The sequence below is a fragment of the Zonotrichia albicollis genome, chromosome 4 (genome assembly GCF_047830755.1).
Source record: "Zonotrichia albicollis isolate bZonAlb1 chromosome 4, bZonAlb1.hap1, whole genome shotgun sequence".
Taxonomy (NCBI): domain Eukaryota; kingdom Metazoa; phylum Chordata; class Aves; order Passeriformes; family Passerellidae; genus Zonotrichia; species Zonotrichia albicollis.
Window position 1 is genome coordinate 20,114,061 of NC_133822.1, and position 16,968 is coordinate 20,131,028.

The 16,968-nt window shown below is 36.7% G+C and overlaps 1 protein-coding gene across 2 annotated transcripts in view; it reads left to right on the plus strand.

The window, feature by feature from the left end:
* IGF1 (insulin like growth factor 1) overlaps positions 1 to 16,968 on the plus strand; it is a 55,096-nt gene that overhangs the window by 28,793 nt on the left and 9,335 nt on the right. For both annotated transcript variants that reach the window (XM_074539020.1, XM_005482721.4), the window contains one exon: positions 10,645 to 10,826. In XM_074539020.1, the coding sequence (XP_074395121.1) occupies positions 10,645 to 10,826 (182 nt within the window). The remainder of the gene's footprint in view (positions 1 to 10,644; positions 10,827 to 16,968) is intronic.

Below are 16,968 nucleotides of genomic sequence, written 5' to 3' on the forward strand. Positions count from 1 at the left end.
AAATATTTATGATCTTATTAAGTCAAATTTTGGGTACTAACAGGATATGCCTGCACATCATTTTTGCTTGTACATCTTAAGTCTTAATTGGAATACTGGGTTCTTAATCTCAAGTACTTGTAACCTCAGAACTAAATATCTAAAGACACACACCAAAGATATCCATACTGATGTCTATGTCCAAGACAAAACAGAATCTCTGCTTTCAGGTGATCAAAAGGTTTCTTCAAAGTCCTCCAAGCTTTGAGATTTATTAGCATGTAAAGGAATAGAAGATGAGTGATAGGTGTTGAAGATCTGAGAATTAAAAAGGGCTGTGATTTTTAATAACCAACAAGAGATCCTTTAGAAATGCATTTTATAGGAACTACTTAATTCTACTTTCTCATTTGCTCTGACACCACAGAAGCCCTCCACTCGCCAATGATGCCTTAGACAAGTATTTTTTCCACAATACTTTTTTAAAATAACCACCATAGATCCTGAGCAGAGCTAGGCTCAGACTGACAAAGTGGATGACATGATGTGAAAAACATTGGCCCAGCACTGGGAAGAATGATTTTGCAGACAAAGTACATTTAACAGGACTTACAGGGTCACCATTAAGCTTACCACATTATGGCACCTGTAAGAGAAATGCAAAATTCTACGCACTTATAAGAATACTTATTCAACCTACTGCTTTTCTGCTGAACTAGAGTCATTTGCTTAAATAATTGTGGATGTTGTGGCTCAAGAAAAGTCAGTGAGTACCTAAAATTTAAAGGCCAGATCAACATTGCCAAAGCCCATTTAAAGTTTATAGTATTCCCATATGACCCAGAGAAGAAGCCTAGTGAGGCAAAAGGACAACAGGATTGCAAAATAAGAGAAGCCATTCAAAAACATCTTTAACTGATGCAAAACTTTCAGTCATTAATCAGACTTAAGTTGGAAAGAAAATCATAAAAGAAATGAATAATTCTGGTTACTTATAAAAACTTCTCTTTTAATAGAAATGAACTTTTAAAACCTTTGAACTTCCCTGAAAAGGCCTCTGAAACTTAGCAAGTGAGAACTGCAAAAAAATTTGTTCAGAAACTACATTCCCTTTTAGGAAGCATGACCACAGAGAACATTGTCAGCCCCATAAAAGAAGGATTGCATCCTCTTTGTTTCATAAAACAGCTTTACTGCTTACAAGCACTGTTATTTTCAAGGATCCTACAGAAAATGTGGTTTTGGTACTTAAGGTGTTATACTGGAACTAATTTCTCCCTGCACTATACCAGTGTTCCCTTATAATCCCCCTGCATGTCTTCAGCAGTAACAGGGTGAGCTGGAAGGACAAGGAGAGCAAATGTAGTTTCATCTCTTATTCAGCACTGACTTCTTTTTATGTTCCTTTCACTAGAATTGATTTTCCTAGCTCCTACTTGCAAAACTAAATCACTAAAGGATGGAGCTACAACTGGTAGTGTGGGTGAAAGATGAATCAACTGTAGCCACATTTTAACCAGTTTTAGTTCTAGTTTTATTTCCAGCCACAATGCACTGTCCCTTTCTCATCCCAATGACCTCATCCTCACTCCCTAATGACTATGTACTCCTCTGGAAAGTTTCACTTTTCTTTTATCTCCTTTGACAAATTTAACAGGAGCATCATGACCTCAATGTTTCATTTCAAGATTATATTTTTCATTTCGAGATTATATTTTAACGTGTCCAACTGACTCAAAAAATATGTTTAAAGGAAGACAGGTACATAGTTAAAGCCTGGTGCTTATGTTGATCTAGGTTCATTTCCTGGCAGTGACAAAGCCTTCTCTTGTGCAAATAATTGCTAGTTAGATTCCATAAATATTACTCAAATTATGGTCTTATCTTTCTCTGCAAAGAGCTGTTGTAATTTAGGATACAGTGCTGTTTAGCATCACAGAAGAGAAAATCTGTCTCAATCTTTCTGTCTTCATTTCCTTTCTGAATGTAGTGATTAATTTGTACTTTCTAATCAGGAATCTTGCAAGTCAGTCTTCGCAGGTAAAAGCATCCCAATATGGCCAAAAGTACCAGACAATAATTTTGGGTTTTATTGGAAATAATTCACATCTAAAGTGTTGGCTGTAAGAAAACTACATGCTGGACTTTCACCAAAAGCATTAAGTCACCTGACCATGCTTAAAGTAACTTCTGGAGTAATTCATGTCATTGTACAGAAAAGTTCAGTAACTGAAAGTCTAAAGAAGATTCAGGACTTGATAGGTACAAAACTGAATCTTATTCATTCCTTAGACTCTGTTGCTGCATCATTGTACAAGGTTGGACACTTTTCCCTGGCAAAGCCCCCGGCAATGATGTGAGCTCAGAGCACATTAGAGCAAACCCATCAAAGTTAATGGTATCAGTGAGCAGTGAGCCAGACCCTTACTGGCCTTACCTTCTTTTCCCCTCCTACTTTCTCTTCTATTGCCACACCTTCAGAACCATTAAGGATGGAAAAGACCTTCAAGATCATCGAGTCCAGCTTTTGACTGCATAACACCTTGCTCTCTGAACCATATCACAAAGCGCCTACAGGTTTTCCGAGCACTTCCAGGGGCGGTGACTCCACTCTCCCCTGATCACTGTTCCAACACTTGACCACACTTTTAGTGAAGAAATTTTTCCTGAAATTCCACCTGAACCTCCCTTGGAACCACTTGAGGCCATTTTCCCTTTTCCTATCATTTTTTACATGGAAGAAGTAAAAACCAACCAACCCTCATCTCCCTACAGCATCATTACAGGTGGTTGTAGAGAGTCATAAGGTCTGCCCTGAGCCTCATTTTCTCCAGGCTAAACATTCCCAGCTCTCTCCCTCAGCTGCTCCTTATCAGACTGGTGTCCCAGACCCTTCCCTGGACATCCCTCAATGCCTTTCCTGTAGTGAGGGGTCCCAAACTGAGAACAGCAATCCAAATGTGACCTCGCCAGGAACAGAAGGGCCATCACAGCCCTGGTGCTGCTGGCCACACTATTACTGACACAAGGAGGGTGTCACTGCCCTTCTTGGCCACCTGCTGGCTCATGCTCAGCTGCTGTCGACCAATACTTGTTTCTAATAAGGAAATGAAAATTGTCTACATCTCTGGTAGGTGACATTGGCCTGTGCCCACCTACTTAATTCTCTTGTAAGGACTATTCTGTAGAACTAAAAATTAAAATTTTAATGTGTGCCAATACGTGCACTCCTGGACAATGGGAAACAAATTAGATGGAAATTGGAACAGCCATTCCCACCTTCTGCCTCTAACCAGATGATGATGCCAAAATGCAAAAGCTAGAGTACCATGCTTGGCTTTTGCTATTTGCTTTCATTTCTCAGCCTACAGCTGAGAAAGAGTAACCACAGAACTAAACATTCTGATTACAAAGTGCAAAGCAATGTACTGCATGTTATGTGGTCAGTGGCATTGGCCACATATCAGTCATTCTGCTTCACACTGTACATCAGTATCCTCTTCTTCTTACCTCCTTCAAGGAATTTCAGCACATCCATTCCCTGCAATCTCTTTAGATGCCACTAAAACAATATTTACTTACTGAACTTTAAAGCTGGAAGAAAAAGCAAGTGTTCAATACCAGCATGTTGAGAAGCCTACTAAGGACTTTCCACTGATTTCAGCAGACCTTGGATCAGGTTACATACAGGTAACTTCTGGCATCTGATTCATCAAGACATAATCCTGACTGCACTAATTTAGCAGTGACTTCAGCAATGCTACAATTTCACCCAGTCATATGGCTTCATTGTTATTAGTTTGGTAATCCAAATAAAATGCAGTTTGACACTGTCTTGGGATAAGAGAGATATGAAAGATTCTATCATGACTGTTCCTACTTCCACCACACACAAGGCTAAGCAGTAATTATTTCCTGTGAGAGCATGTATAAGGGGAGAGGATGTAGTTTCATTATGGATGGATGTCTGTATTATCATTTCCTCCTCAATGCACTTTAAGGGGCAATATTCTGATGTAGAAATGACCTACAGACTCCTAATTATCTTGTCCTAAACTCTGATCAATCTGGCTATTCTTGCAACAGTGAATTTCTCTTCAGCAAAGCACTTCCCTTGCCAAAGTATATATTTTTTGGCAGCATCTGGCACTTTCCAGACGTGGAATCTATGTAGGCTTGTGAATTGTGCTAGGTCTGCAAGGTTTTTACCCTCCAGAGCACTGACTTGGTGCAAAATAAGACATCACATTGCTTCCCATTCTTTTTCCAGTTGGTTTTTTTTTCCTCAAAAATATCTAAACACTGAAATTTCTGCTTCGTATTCCAGCACAACACTCAAAACTTTCTCTTCACACATTGCAAAAGGCTTGGGAATTACTGTGTGAAGTAGAATGGCTCTATCACATGCTTAATACACTTGATGGCCTCCAAAACAGCTATTCCATACCAAGAGCAGAGTACAGCACTCCTGTATGAGAGAAGAAAACAGTACAAGTGCTGTACTTTGAAAATAAGTTTAGGGGAAGAGAAGAACTCCTTCCCAATTCTATAATGAAGGGAAAAAATGTTTCTGAAAGGATATTTCTATAAGAAAAAAATATTATTTAACTCTGAGACAGACTAAATAAACACAGTCATACAAATTACAAATTAAGATGTTCTGGAAAAAAGCTACACTTGTCTCACTGACTTTAAAGAAGTGAAATAGTTATTTTGCTCTGCATTTGAAATATCAAAGAGCTGTCATCATTTCAAAAGGTGAAGTTTATAAATCTCACTTATTCAGGAAAAACATTCTGTGAAATCCTGATAGATTTCTCTTATAGATCAATACTGAGTGTCCATGTTTACCCAGTCTTACTTGCTAGGATTTCAGAGCAAAGAGCAAACAACTTATTGCATTGGACTCAGTGGTTAATACAATCTAGAATTCCACAAAGCAGTAGCTGTACTGCAATATCTCAATATTCACAAATGCAGATGCTTTCATAAAGATTTTACTTGTGCATACTGATAAAGCTTATCCTCTATTCTCATGCATATTAAATTAGATTTCAGAGCTAGGGCATCCATTCATTCAGCATTTATAAATGCTAATATATGCTCATTTTGATGAATACAAACAAAAATCAGTCTAAGCATAATAATTTTTTGCATTAACAAAACATTGAAGGAAAATAGAAACTAAATATTAAATATTGTCACTTCAAAATGCTTGCAACTTATTTACATTAAAATCAGATTGCCTACTTTGCACATTTAAACCTTGAGGTATTTCTGGTAGGGGACTTTACAACAATCCCCAAGATTTGTTATTTGCTTGTTTGTTTATTTGCTTGTTTGTTTAACACTTCATAGAAGTATCAAAACCCAGGCATTTCCTGCTGATTGAACATTGACTCATAATTTCTCAAATATAGATCAGAAATTCCAGAGCACCCTCAAGAAGTATTACCAATATAACACTAATCCATTTGTTCAAGATTACAAGGAGATGAAAAGTGATATCAACAGTCTCTTATTTTGCATATGAAGGCATTTATAATGCAAAAATAGATAGTACTAGACTAACATACAGAATTTAGTCAAAGAGGTACAGAGATACATAATTAAACAGCACACTGGCTGGCATGCTCTTTAGAACAATTTGTAATATTTAATTATTAAATTAAATATTAAAAATTAAAAAAATTTAAAAAAAATTAAAAATTAAAAAATTAAAAAATTAAATATTAAATATTTAATTATTAAATTGGAAATTAAAGAGAACAGCTTTGTACTCCATCAGGTGCATACATTTCGTGACTTAGGACAAATAATTTTTAGTTTAATTCATTTTTCTTGAGTTCAGTTTCCTAGAAGAAGCTGTGCATGTATGCTAAGACTGGATTAATTAGCTTTATCTGTAGCTGATGAAAGAACACTGTTTCTTTCAGAGGACAAGAATAAATTGAATTTTAAGCAAAGCATTCAATACAGGAAAAATTCACTCTCAATACACACCTTCACAGGTGATTTCACTGAGTTAAACTAGATCCCTAATTTTCAGAGACCAAAGATGAGCAAGATGCATCTCAAGCTCAGCATCCCCAGCCTCCTGTGCCACCACATAAGGCACACAGCACATGCAATTCAAAACCTGTCCAAGCACTAGCTCCCAGTCTGGATCTAGCACACAGGAGGTTCTTGTTCAATTACTGTGCTGTAAGACAGCAACACAAACTCTCAGCCACAGGAAAATCCTGTCTGACTGACCTGCTGCCTTACAGGATGCTCCCATACATCCTGATGCTGTAAACTGCTGTCTATGCTTCCAAATTGCACCTGACCTCAATGTTCTGATGGAAATATTTTGAGTTTCTTGCTACAAGACCACAGCGCTCTAACAGGTCAATGGCCTTTCACCATGCTTTAAAAGCTGCAGTTGTATCTGAAGATTGACTCTAATACTAGATTAGATTAGATTAGATTAGGATTAAAAGCACTGTCTTTCAGATTTATGATGTATTTCAGTCTACATGGCACTCGAGTTCTACTGCTTGGCTAAAAAGAAACAACAGCAAATACAAGGAGTCACATAAAAATTCCAGAACACATAACCCCAGGTCTTTCCTAGAGTCCTTGATTAGATTAGTTTTGCTTTCATCCTGGACTATTTCTCATGTAATTTCTGATTTTAATACTACAACAGCAGATTATGGTTCTACAGAATGCCTAGATAACCTTACATCTAAAACGTCTGTAGTCCACCTACACCAGTCCTTCTCCTATTGAAACCAGTGGTAGAGCAGATCCAGTGGCAGCAACAGGAGGATATTTTGGAGGGATGAGGAGGAACAGAAAGAAACCAAGTGTAAACAAGTCCTGCTGAATTACTCCACTGACTTTGCATCATTTAAAGGGAAGTGCTGTTTGTGGAGAAGCCAGCTGTTTAACTATTGAAATCTTATACCTTGTACTGCTTTCAGGAGACATCACTGTGACTGGACTTTGTATCCTCTTGTTGTGCACTGAAGGCAACATCCACATATTTGATAAAGCAGATTAAATAACAGCCAAATATTCTATTAAATAAACTTTGACCTACATGATATGAAATCCTTTTGAGCTAGCCACTGACAAAAAAAGGAAAGAAACCCCCAAGGAAAATCAGTGTATATCAGCAAAAAGAAATGCCCAGGACTGTTGTATGTCCACAGGCAGCACTTTGAAAGTTGAGTAAATAGAAGGAACTTTTGATAACAGCTGGAAGGCTGCACTCAAATTATGTCAGAAAGATGAGAAAGAACTATGGTCTCCCAGTATAGTGACACAGAAGATGCAGTCCATACTGAAGGCAATACTATTAAAACAAAAATAAGGAGGAGAAATTACATTAAAAATGCAGAACCACATGCCATTTATTTACCAATACAGACTCTTGTCTAGAGAGCAACTGAAGTGCTTAGTTATATCAGTCCCTATGCAGGAGAGCAGTCAGGCATGTGCTCACTGTCTAATATGTGATTTAATGCAACGCACCACAGAGGAGCTTGAACATTTGCCTAGATCTAAGTGCATGCTTTGTTAACTTGATGAACTGGGACCATCTGACCCTGCAGTCCTGCCAGAACAGATGGGCCCAACAGTGATAACATCTGTAGAAGTGGTGGTATCTCCTTGTAATTCTTTATCTCATCCTTCTCTGTGATAGCATCTTTGTATACTGCAGCACTTAAAAGGTCAGCAGCAATTTAAAATCTATTGCTTAAAAATTACTTTAGTCATCAAATACTTCTTAATTGTGATTGTGGACCATGATTACTGAAAAGGAATAGTTTTTTCTGTTAATTTGCTCTCTCTGTTGTATAGGACATTAAGCAATATCACACTTTCTACTTCACACAAATTTTAAGTATACTTGATTGCTTTGGTCTTTGGAAAGCCTTGGGAAAACATTTATCAGAATAAAAAATTCTGACTTCTCTAATACTAATGTTATCTTTATGTAAAGGATGAGCATTTATTATGCCATAGGATACACAAATATTTAAGCCTGCAAATAAGTGAAAGTCATGTTTCATTGCTGAAATCATCACTGGTGTGATAGATATTCTTCTTCTGTATTCTTCTTCCCATCTTGTTACATGTCCCATACAAGCTTTTTGAAGAGTTATTAGACATAATTCTTCATAAAATTATTATTCTGTAAGAAAAACACATAGACATCTTTGGTCTGGCTACTCTAAAAATGATTTTGAAGTACTCAGAGATTTTCACCAGAAAGATTCCAGGATTCAGGATTTGTATTAACTACTTATGCATATTTGTGATGGTGTGTAAAAATGTTGCTACTGATTAATAACTAAAGCAGGCAGCAGGAATAAGTTAGTAAACCTATCAACTTTATCAATTTTATAAATTATTGAATTTGGACATTGAAGGGTAAAATAACTTGAGCAGAAGTTTTTAGAGTTTACTTGCTTATAAAAATTTGACAGACTGATAAAAGAAAGGGAAGGTTGACTAATCAGTTCTTGTACCTATAATTCAGCTGGATCTGGCACCTACATATCCAGGAACAGAATTTGCCCTTCCATGCTTTAAATGGGAACAAAACCAAATGTAGTGCAGCTGTGGGTAAACTGCAAAGTCATGACACTCCACTTTTTATCAGGAGCGCTCAGTTTTAAAAGCATTAGGCTAAAACAACCTGATTGGCAGATTTCAGGAAAAATCTTTAGGGAAAAGCTTGTATTTCATATTATAACTCAGTGAGGGAAAATAATCTGGGAAAAAAAAAAAAAAAAACAAAAACAAACAAATCAAACTCCACATCTTTAGTATTTGTAGTACTTTTCAGTGATACACATAAAACAACGTGCACACAGACACAAACCAAAATATTACTGTAATCTACTCCTGGCTTGCTGTACTCTTTAGTCTTATGAAACAAATAATTTAGCAGGCAATGTACAATATAGAGGCCTCCAGTGGATTGCAGTATACTAAGCAAGCATGTTTTTCTTTTTGTTTAATTTATAGTCCCTGGGGGAAAACAAGACATTTAAAAAGCCTGTTTCCTGGGTTTGCAAATCTCATGGGGATAGTTAGTTCTTAACTGGCTGAATTGCTGGCTAAAATGTGAAACACACTGTACCACTAGAGGTCTTTTCATTTGCTAATATTCTAAGGTCTCAAGGGTTCTTCATCAGCGAATCTCCACGTTTAAATCACAGGGAATAATAAAATGTAGAGCTGTCTTTTCAAATTGACAACTGCAGGACAAACAGAGGGATATCAATCTAGACTTTGCTGTATAAGCACTAGGGCAATAAGTTCCCTAAGAGAAACTGAATATTCATCTTTTTTCATGTCCTAAATCTTAATTTAACTTGAGTAATTCTTAAAATGTAAACTCCTGCCAAACTCTGTGAATAACAGATTTTTGGTCTCAGTGATATAACTGAGAAGGAGAAGAGAAAAAAAAAAAGGCAAGAAAAGAAATTGGTAGAACTGACTGAATTGAGTTACTTCATGTTTTGGCTCTTGGCATGCTTGTCTTTTTTTCCATATTTTTCATTTCTTAACTAAAGTGGATCATTCTGTAAATGGAAACATTTAATGCTGAAAATGTCAAAACAAAACACTTAATCTTTTTAGAATTTTACTGTCTAAAATCAAATTCTATCAGAATTTTAAAATAGATGTAGTAAGTAAGCAACTACTTATTTTTTGTGAATTTATTGTTCCTTCATTTCTAGTTAGTCATAACAGGGCAACTGCACATCCGACTTGGTCGTGTACAAACAATCCCAGGAAATAATGGGTCTTTAATCTCTGTGTAGGACAGCAGAGAATTCAGCAGTTACTAAGGAAACCATAAACCACAGGAGGGAAAAAAGACAAAAATTTAAGAGTGTAAGAGTTGTATGAATGAAAATGTTGGCCTTTACTGGAGCTGAGTGAAAAATGCAAAATATTTGCCAATTAAGTATTTTCCATAGATGGCTGGTGCAAATGCAAAGCACAGGAAAGCCATGCAATATCAGTCCCATTTCTTATCTTGTACACATCTGTGGAATATAAAAATCTTCCACTTATCTATTCCATCAATCTTCCTATTTCATCGGTTACTTTGCTACTTTGATTCCTGCTTCCCACTTTTTAGCTGGCACACCTTACAGCCTGTGCAGGGGTACACAGCATTTCTCCTTAGGAAGACACTCTGACTGTACACAGTACCTTGGTGTAGCCTTTTTTATTAGGAAATACTTACCTACAACACTGTTGTGATCTATGGTTTTAAACACTAGCTCAAAACAACAGCTGGCTCAACAATCAGTTTTCATACAAAAGCTAAAAGGTAAACTTCCTTTGTGAGGTGTCCAAATGCCAGATTTCAGCTTCCTCCCTCTCCATTTTTGAGGCTAATGCAGTTCAAGAAAATATTTTAATAATATCTTTCTAAGAAGGCATAGATTTGCTCAAATGCTTAAATAGCAACCGCACATAGAGATCAAAGCTGTCCATTTCCAGGAATATCTGGAAAGGAATATTCAAAGGCAGCCTCTACAATGGCCACTGGTGATTCAGTTAACATAATACACCTCAGTAATATGACTGCTCCTGAGACCTTTGCATTTCCTTTCTAACCTAAAAACTTCCCCTTTGTGTTTTGAACAGGCAAGCCCACGGGGTACGGATCCAGCAGTAGACGCTTACATCACAAGGGAATAGTGGATGAATGCTGCTTCCAGAGCTGCGACCTGAGGAGGCTGGAGATGTACTGTGCTCCGATAAAACCGCCCAAATCCGCGCGCTCCGTACGCGCCCAGCGCCACACCGACATGCCAAAAGCACAAAAGGTAGGTCAGGCTGGCAAAAATTCCCATGAGCAACCAAACCAGACCAACAAAAAAAGAGCCAACCAAAAAAAAACCCCTACGTATTTTAGGGAAGGAAAATTCTATCAAGCATAACATTCACATTCTCTGAAAATATCCCTTCGCCCAGGATTTTTCTCCTGGGAAGCTGAGAAACCTCAGAGAAAAGGAAAACAATTCTTTTCTCATTTGCTTCCCCTCTGTTTTGCTCACGTGGAATGTGTTTGGAGATTGTTTACCCACAGGTGGTTGTTTCATTGGACTCTGCTGTGAGTTGTTTTGACTCACTGGCCAATCAGGGTCGAGACTCTGGAAAGAGTCACAAGTTCTCATTATTAGCTTTTTAGCACTCAGTAAGTATCCTTTCTGTATTCTTTAGTATAGTATAGTATTCTTTAATATAATATAGCATTATAAAAAAATAAATTAGCCTTCTGAGACCATGGAGTCAGATGCATCATTCCTGCCTTCGTCAGGATGTTCCCAGCAAATGCAATAATCAAGGCTGGCAACATAGAAAACAATTGGTGTGTTCTGCCTACTAAATTTAGTGGAAATCTGGAAAATATTTGCCAAGGTAGGAAGTAAGTGGGAAGTGGTGCGTTCCATCTCATCTCTTAGAACACTGAATAAAACACAGAATTGCTAAACCAGTAGTTGTGAGGTCTTATCCTGCGACTATAGGGTAGTAAGTGACAAGTACCTACATCATCCAATCATAAATACCACCTAAGACTTCTTTCAAAAGAGAAACTAAACACTGAATATTTGACAATGCATCTATCCAGAATCTCTTCACTCATCCTCCCCTCTTAGGTAGAGGTAGAGTGGGTGATCAAGAAGGAAATCAGGCATTCTGCTATTCATTTTACATTTAAATGAACAAATTTTTTTTCTTCATTATTTTTGCCCTTTTTTTTATTTATCAGAACTAAATTAAATGGATAGTCACTTCAATCACTGCATACTTAATTTTAACTATTTAAAGTTCAATATATATATTCTCCAAGCCACTTCCAATATTGATTGGTATTATTTATAGAATTGTGGAGTTCTGAGTATCCAGATTTTTGTTGCTCTGATACCAGATATACTGTACATATGTGTACTGTATGTATGAGCAAAGTCTGTAGTTCAGAAAAACCCATCTTAGACTAGGCTACAATTAAGCTCATGTTCAACTGTCTCTCCTGTTTGAGGTCTGAACATCTGTTTTACATATTATCTGTCTTCTGCTGTAAGTCCCCCATGATTTATTTTATTACTGTTGACCCTGTCTGTCCTACACACATGTTGGCACCACTCCTGCAGTTATCTGAAAATTTTTGCTTACAAGACCTGGAACCTAAGTTTTCATAGGAAGTCAGGAAACCAGTGCTGTATATTAAAATCCTTAATATCAACTTTATGAAAAGAACTATTGTAATCATTCCAGCATCCATTCTTTTCCATAAGTCAATTCATAGAATGGAATCCTTTCCCCTTCTTTCCTCAAGAGTTTTCCAAAAATCAGTGTACATGTGATCCTTCCTGGGAAGTATCACCTTGAGGTCTCAAAGGGCACACAGGGCAACAAGTGAAAACTTCTTCAGGTGGAGCTCAACTGCAGAACCCCCTGTTTTAAGTTTATTCCTGTTTGGGCACACATAAACTTAAAGAAAGCTGGAGAGAAGAAAGCAGCCTTGGCCAGGAACCAGTGTGCTCCTTCCCATGCTTGTTGCTAAGGAGATGGATAAAACATTGGAGTAAAGGAGACAAGATACCTGCCAGCTCTTTGATGAATCTCCACACCACTTTCCTTGGAGGACTAAGGAATGATGTCATCTTTAGGCAGCTGTCCTCTTCCCAGTTTAAAACACAGGCAGGAGAGCACTGTCTTTTACAGACTGGAAAGACCTTGTATCTCTCTGCAGCATCAGGGGAGGTAGCACTCAGGAGAGGTACTGGAAGAAGGAAAAAAATAAAAGGGAGTAAGTAATTGAGTAATTGAGAGAGCATAGCTGCTGAAGAAATCATCCTGGAAATTGAAAAGGGAAAAAAAAATCAAGAGGTGAAAAGGACAGTAAAAGGACAATGAGGAGCACAAGAGAAAGAAAAAGGGTGAGGGAATTAGATCAAAGAGGTCAAGAAGATGTAAAATATTGCAAAACTGAATGAAGCAACAAGCAACCCAAATAAAGGATGGAATTTTTAGAAAATTAAATTAGAGATAAATTAATATAAAAGAAAAGACCTTTAAGGAAACTGTGCATGAAAAGGAGCATGTTCAACAGAATAAAAGTCATAAAGGCTTCTCAATAGGAACTTGGTAATAAAATAACAAATCTTATGGGAAATACAAAGAAATTTTCATTTTCATCTGTGGATGAATAAATTAGTTTGAGGAAATGAAAATACAAACAGGTAGGAGAAACTATTATGCAGATTTCTGATAGATAAAAAGAAAGTACACTGGAGGGAAGAGAAGTGGAATTCTGTAGGAAAAACCAGTACTTATCCTCATTTAATTTTTTCTTACTCTTTACTTTTTTCAGTCAGTTGTACATGCCACCATTAAGTAAGACAACTGTGTTCAAACATTTTTTGGACACACTCTCCCAGGATGAATATATTTAGCTAGTTCATAGTGTTGATTTTAACTAAAATAATAGACCTGCTTAAGTCAAATTATTTTTCTGTAAACAATGTTTCTCTCAATATGATATGCCATATATGAGATCTATATCTTCTTCATAGAAAGTGAATATATATACCTATGATTATATAAATACAACCTCTTCAAAATTTTCATGTTTAAATGCAAGATGTAAGGTAGGACTTGGTGCAATACATAAGAGGTAGATCAGTTCCTCTCAGATTTCATGGAGAATCAGTTTCTTATGCTCTTCATATATTGGATAGTCTTTGTTCAGCATCTCCTCAATCTTTTTAAATGGTAAATCCAGGATTTGGCGTTTTGGTTTAGTGTTTCTAGTGCTTAAGTTGTCTATTTCCCCGGTTCCTTGTGCAGATGGTTCCTGCTAGGCACAGTTGGTAGATGATCCTAGTTCAGAGGATTAGGGATCTTCTCTTATTTACAGTTTCAGTATTTCTGCTGGAAAGCAAAGTATTGGTCTCTCCTAGTTACACATTATATTTAGAGTTTTAAAGTGCAAAACAAGAGCAAGAAGGGGAGTTTAAGTCCTGTCTTCGGTGTCATGATACCATCAAGCTTTTCTTTTGTTTGTTTCTTCCTCTTCTGAAAAATGCTTAAAGTTTAGTCAATTATCCTTAAGTGAATTAAATTTTAACAGCAATTTGGAAAAGAGCTATTGAGTAGCTCTTTGAAAAACAACTGCCCTAAAAAAGGAAACAACTGAGCAATTCCCACAACTGTACACATGAGGGAAGATTGTGACCTTTTCAAATGAAGCAGTGTCACAGAAACAATGTCACAAAGTCCTTCTAAATTCAAGATTATGAAGTACCTTGACAATTACTACTCAATAAGAAGGTTGGTGAGGCTGATTTAAAAATCCAGTAAAAAAGAACCATAAAATAATTTAGGTAGAAAAGGACTCCAAGAACATTGAGTCCAGCCATTAACTCAGCGCTGCCAAGTCCGCCAGTAAATCCTGTCTCTAAGTGCCACATCTACATATATTTTAAATAACTGCAGGGATAATGACTCCACAGCTTCCTTAGGCAGCCTTTTACAGTGCATAACCATGTTTTCTGAGAAAAAAAGGGTTTCCTGCCATCCCATCTACACCAGCCCTGGTACAACTTGAACTTGTTCATGAGCATAGTGCCATGTCATCCCCTCGCCACCTGGGCAAAATGCATATCTAGATATAATTTTGCTCTTCCTTAGATTTGCAGTCCTTTTTCTTCTTTAGGCCTCATATGCGAAAAACACACATAAATATATATACTAACAAAGTATGAATAGGAGGTGGATTTTCTCAAAAATTCTTTTCATATTTAATCCAATCTTCAAAATTTAAATAAATACTGAGTGGGACTAAGAGAGAAAGGGAAAAGATACTAGTATTTTTAGTTTAAGAAAATGCCATTAAGAAAACAGAAAAAGTATTGCAATATTTCTCATTAATTTTTTTAAGAGTGGCAGATTCTTTTGTAATTGGCTCAGTATCAACTCAGATACATTCACAAGCCAAAATATGCACCACGGCACCAATCCTAATTTCTGTTGAAGGCATGCCACATTACCAAGCCAATGACTGAACTTTTAGGTGTAACAGATAGAAGCACTTGGCCTTTTCAGAGAATTATTTTCTCCCATTGCTTGCTTTGCAGCCCTGTTTTTATGTCAGTGATCACACTGCCCACAGAGCTAGAAATCTTTCAGAGACCCCAGAGAATTCATAGCTAAGGTATCATGCCTGTTACTACAAACATTAGACTTTCCATTTATTACCAATAGAGCAAGAGAACTTTCAATGCCAATATGAGGTTTGAATGTCTGCCCTAATTGGGATAAGAATGCTGCTGCTTGCTGCCCAGTCCCCTTCCAGCTCAGTCAAATGACCATTGCTGAGGCAGTTGTTATCCCACTGCTAACGACGCCTTATCTCCAAAGATCCATGCTGAAGGTGATGGGCTAGAAGTCTGCTCCCCTGTTCTTTAGCTGACTTATAAATTGATCACATTTTGCATCTCTCATCTTAAAATTATTATTGTCTTTATTGTGTGGGTTTGAATATCAGCTCAGAGAAGTTTTATTTCCAATTACCTTCTTCTCAAAGACTTGAGAAACAAACCAAACTTTTCTACACCAGTACAAATGCAGGTCTGAGAACCTAATTCAGGCATTCACACCTGCTTTTGGGGTCTGTGCTTTTTTTCCCCTAGTGGTCTCAGTATTTCATACTTGAAAAGAATGTGTTATGTGGGTAAAAGCATTTTATGGCATGCATGCTACCGCCAGTACACTTATTGGTAGTTATTGATCAAAATGCTGATTCTGGAGAAGGAAGTGCTGTAAAATAACCTGCCACCTTCCTTCAATTTCAAAGCTAGTTCTATCATGACAACTCTTTTTCCACCTACATGTCATGATCAAAATCTAAGTGAAACACTCCTGCTTTATTTGAATGATAAAGCCATTTTAAAGTCAGACAACAACAGTAGCAGAGAGAATTTATATTTTCATTTTGGAAACATACAGTTAATTTTCAATCCAAATAGACTTTGAAAGTCACTGCAATGAAAAATGGCTGTTGTTTCATTTTAAGGCTCTCACTGTCTATTCTATAAATCAAATCTGTAATCTTAAAGAATATATGACTTTTGGCAAATAAAATGAAGCGTAGAGCTTTTTCTATATGCTAGTAAACTCTCTTCAAGGAGGAGCACCTAGGGTCAGCACTGAGGAGAATATTTTGTTTTGTTGCTGTGTAGAAAAAAAAACCCTGGGCATATGAGTAAAGAAATTCCTCTTTTCTTAGCTCATTGTAACCAATATAAGCTCTTGTAGAATAAGTCAGGATCCCTAGTGTTGGCAGACTCCTGTGAAATGCTGCAATGATGATTTTAATCATTGAAAACTTAAGGGTTCACCAGAATGAGTTTTCAGGATGAAAACTAATGTATAACTTAGGAAAAAGTGAAGGCAACAAGGGTCATTTTGGAAAAGCTGGAAGAGAAACAGGCAATGAAAAGAAAAATATATTCTAATTTAAGGATAAGCAGAATTCTGTTGACATTTCTGATTCTGTATTTGATTGATGCTATTCTACAGCAATATTAGTAAAACTGGATGAAGACAAGCCAGCATCCTTCTGAACTGTTCACAGAAATAGTGACTAGATGATTAATCTAGTCTATAATGGCATATTCCTAACAAAAACATTTCTTCATTATGACTATTTTGCTGTTAACAACTTTGGCTTGTCAGTGTTGATAAATCCTAGTTTGGCTCAATGTTTAATACTTGGTGGTTGTATAATTAAGTTAACAATTACTAGTTCTGCCTAATTTTTGTTTTGCATACTAAAAATAATAATTCTTCTCATATCCATCAGATGCCAATACAAATCCAGTGAAAATTATAAGCTCTCTATGAGTTCAAGTTTTGTAATCCTTTGAAAGTTTCTGATTTGCTTTATTTTTAATTTAATTT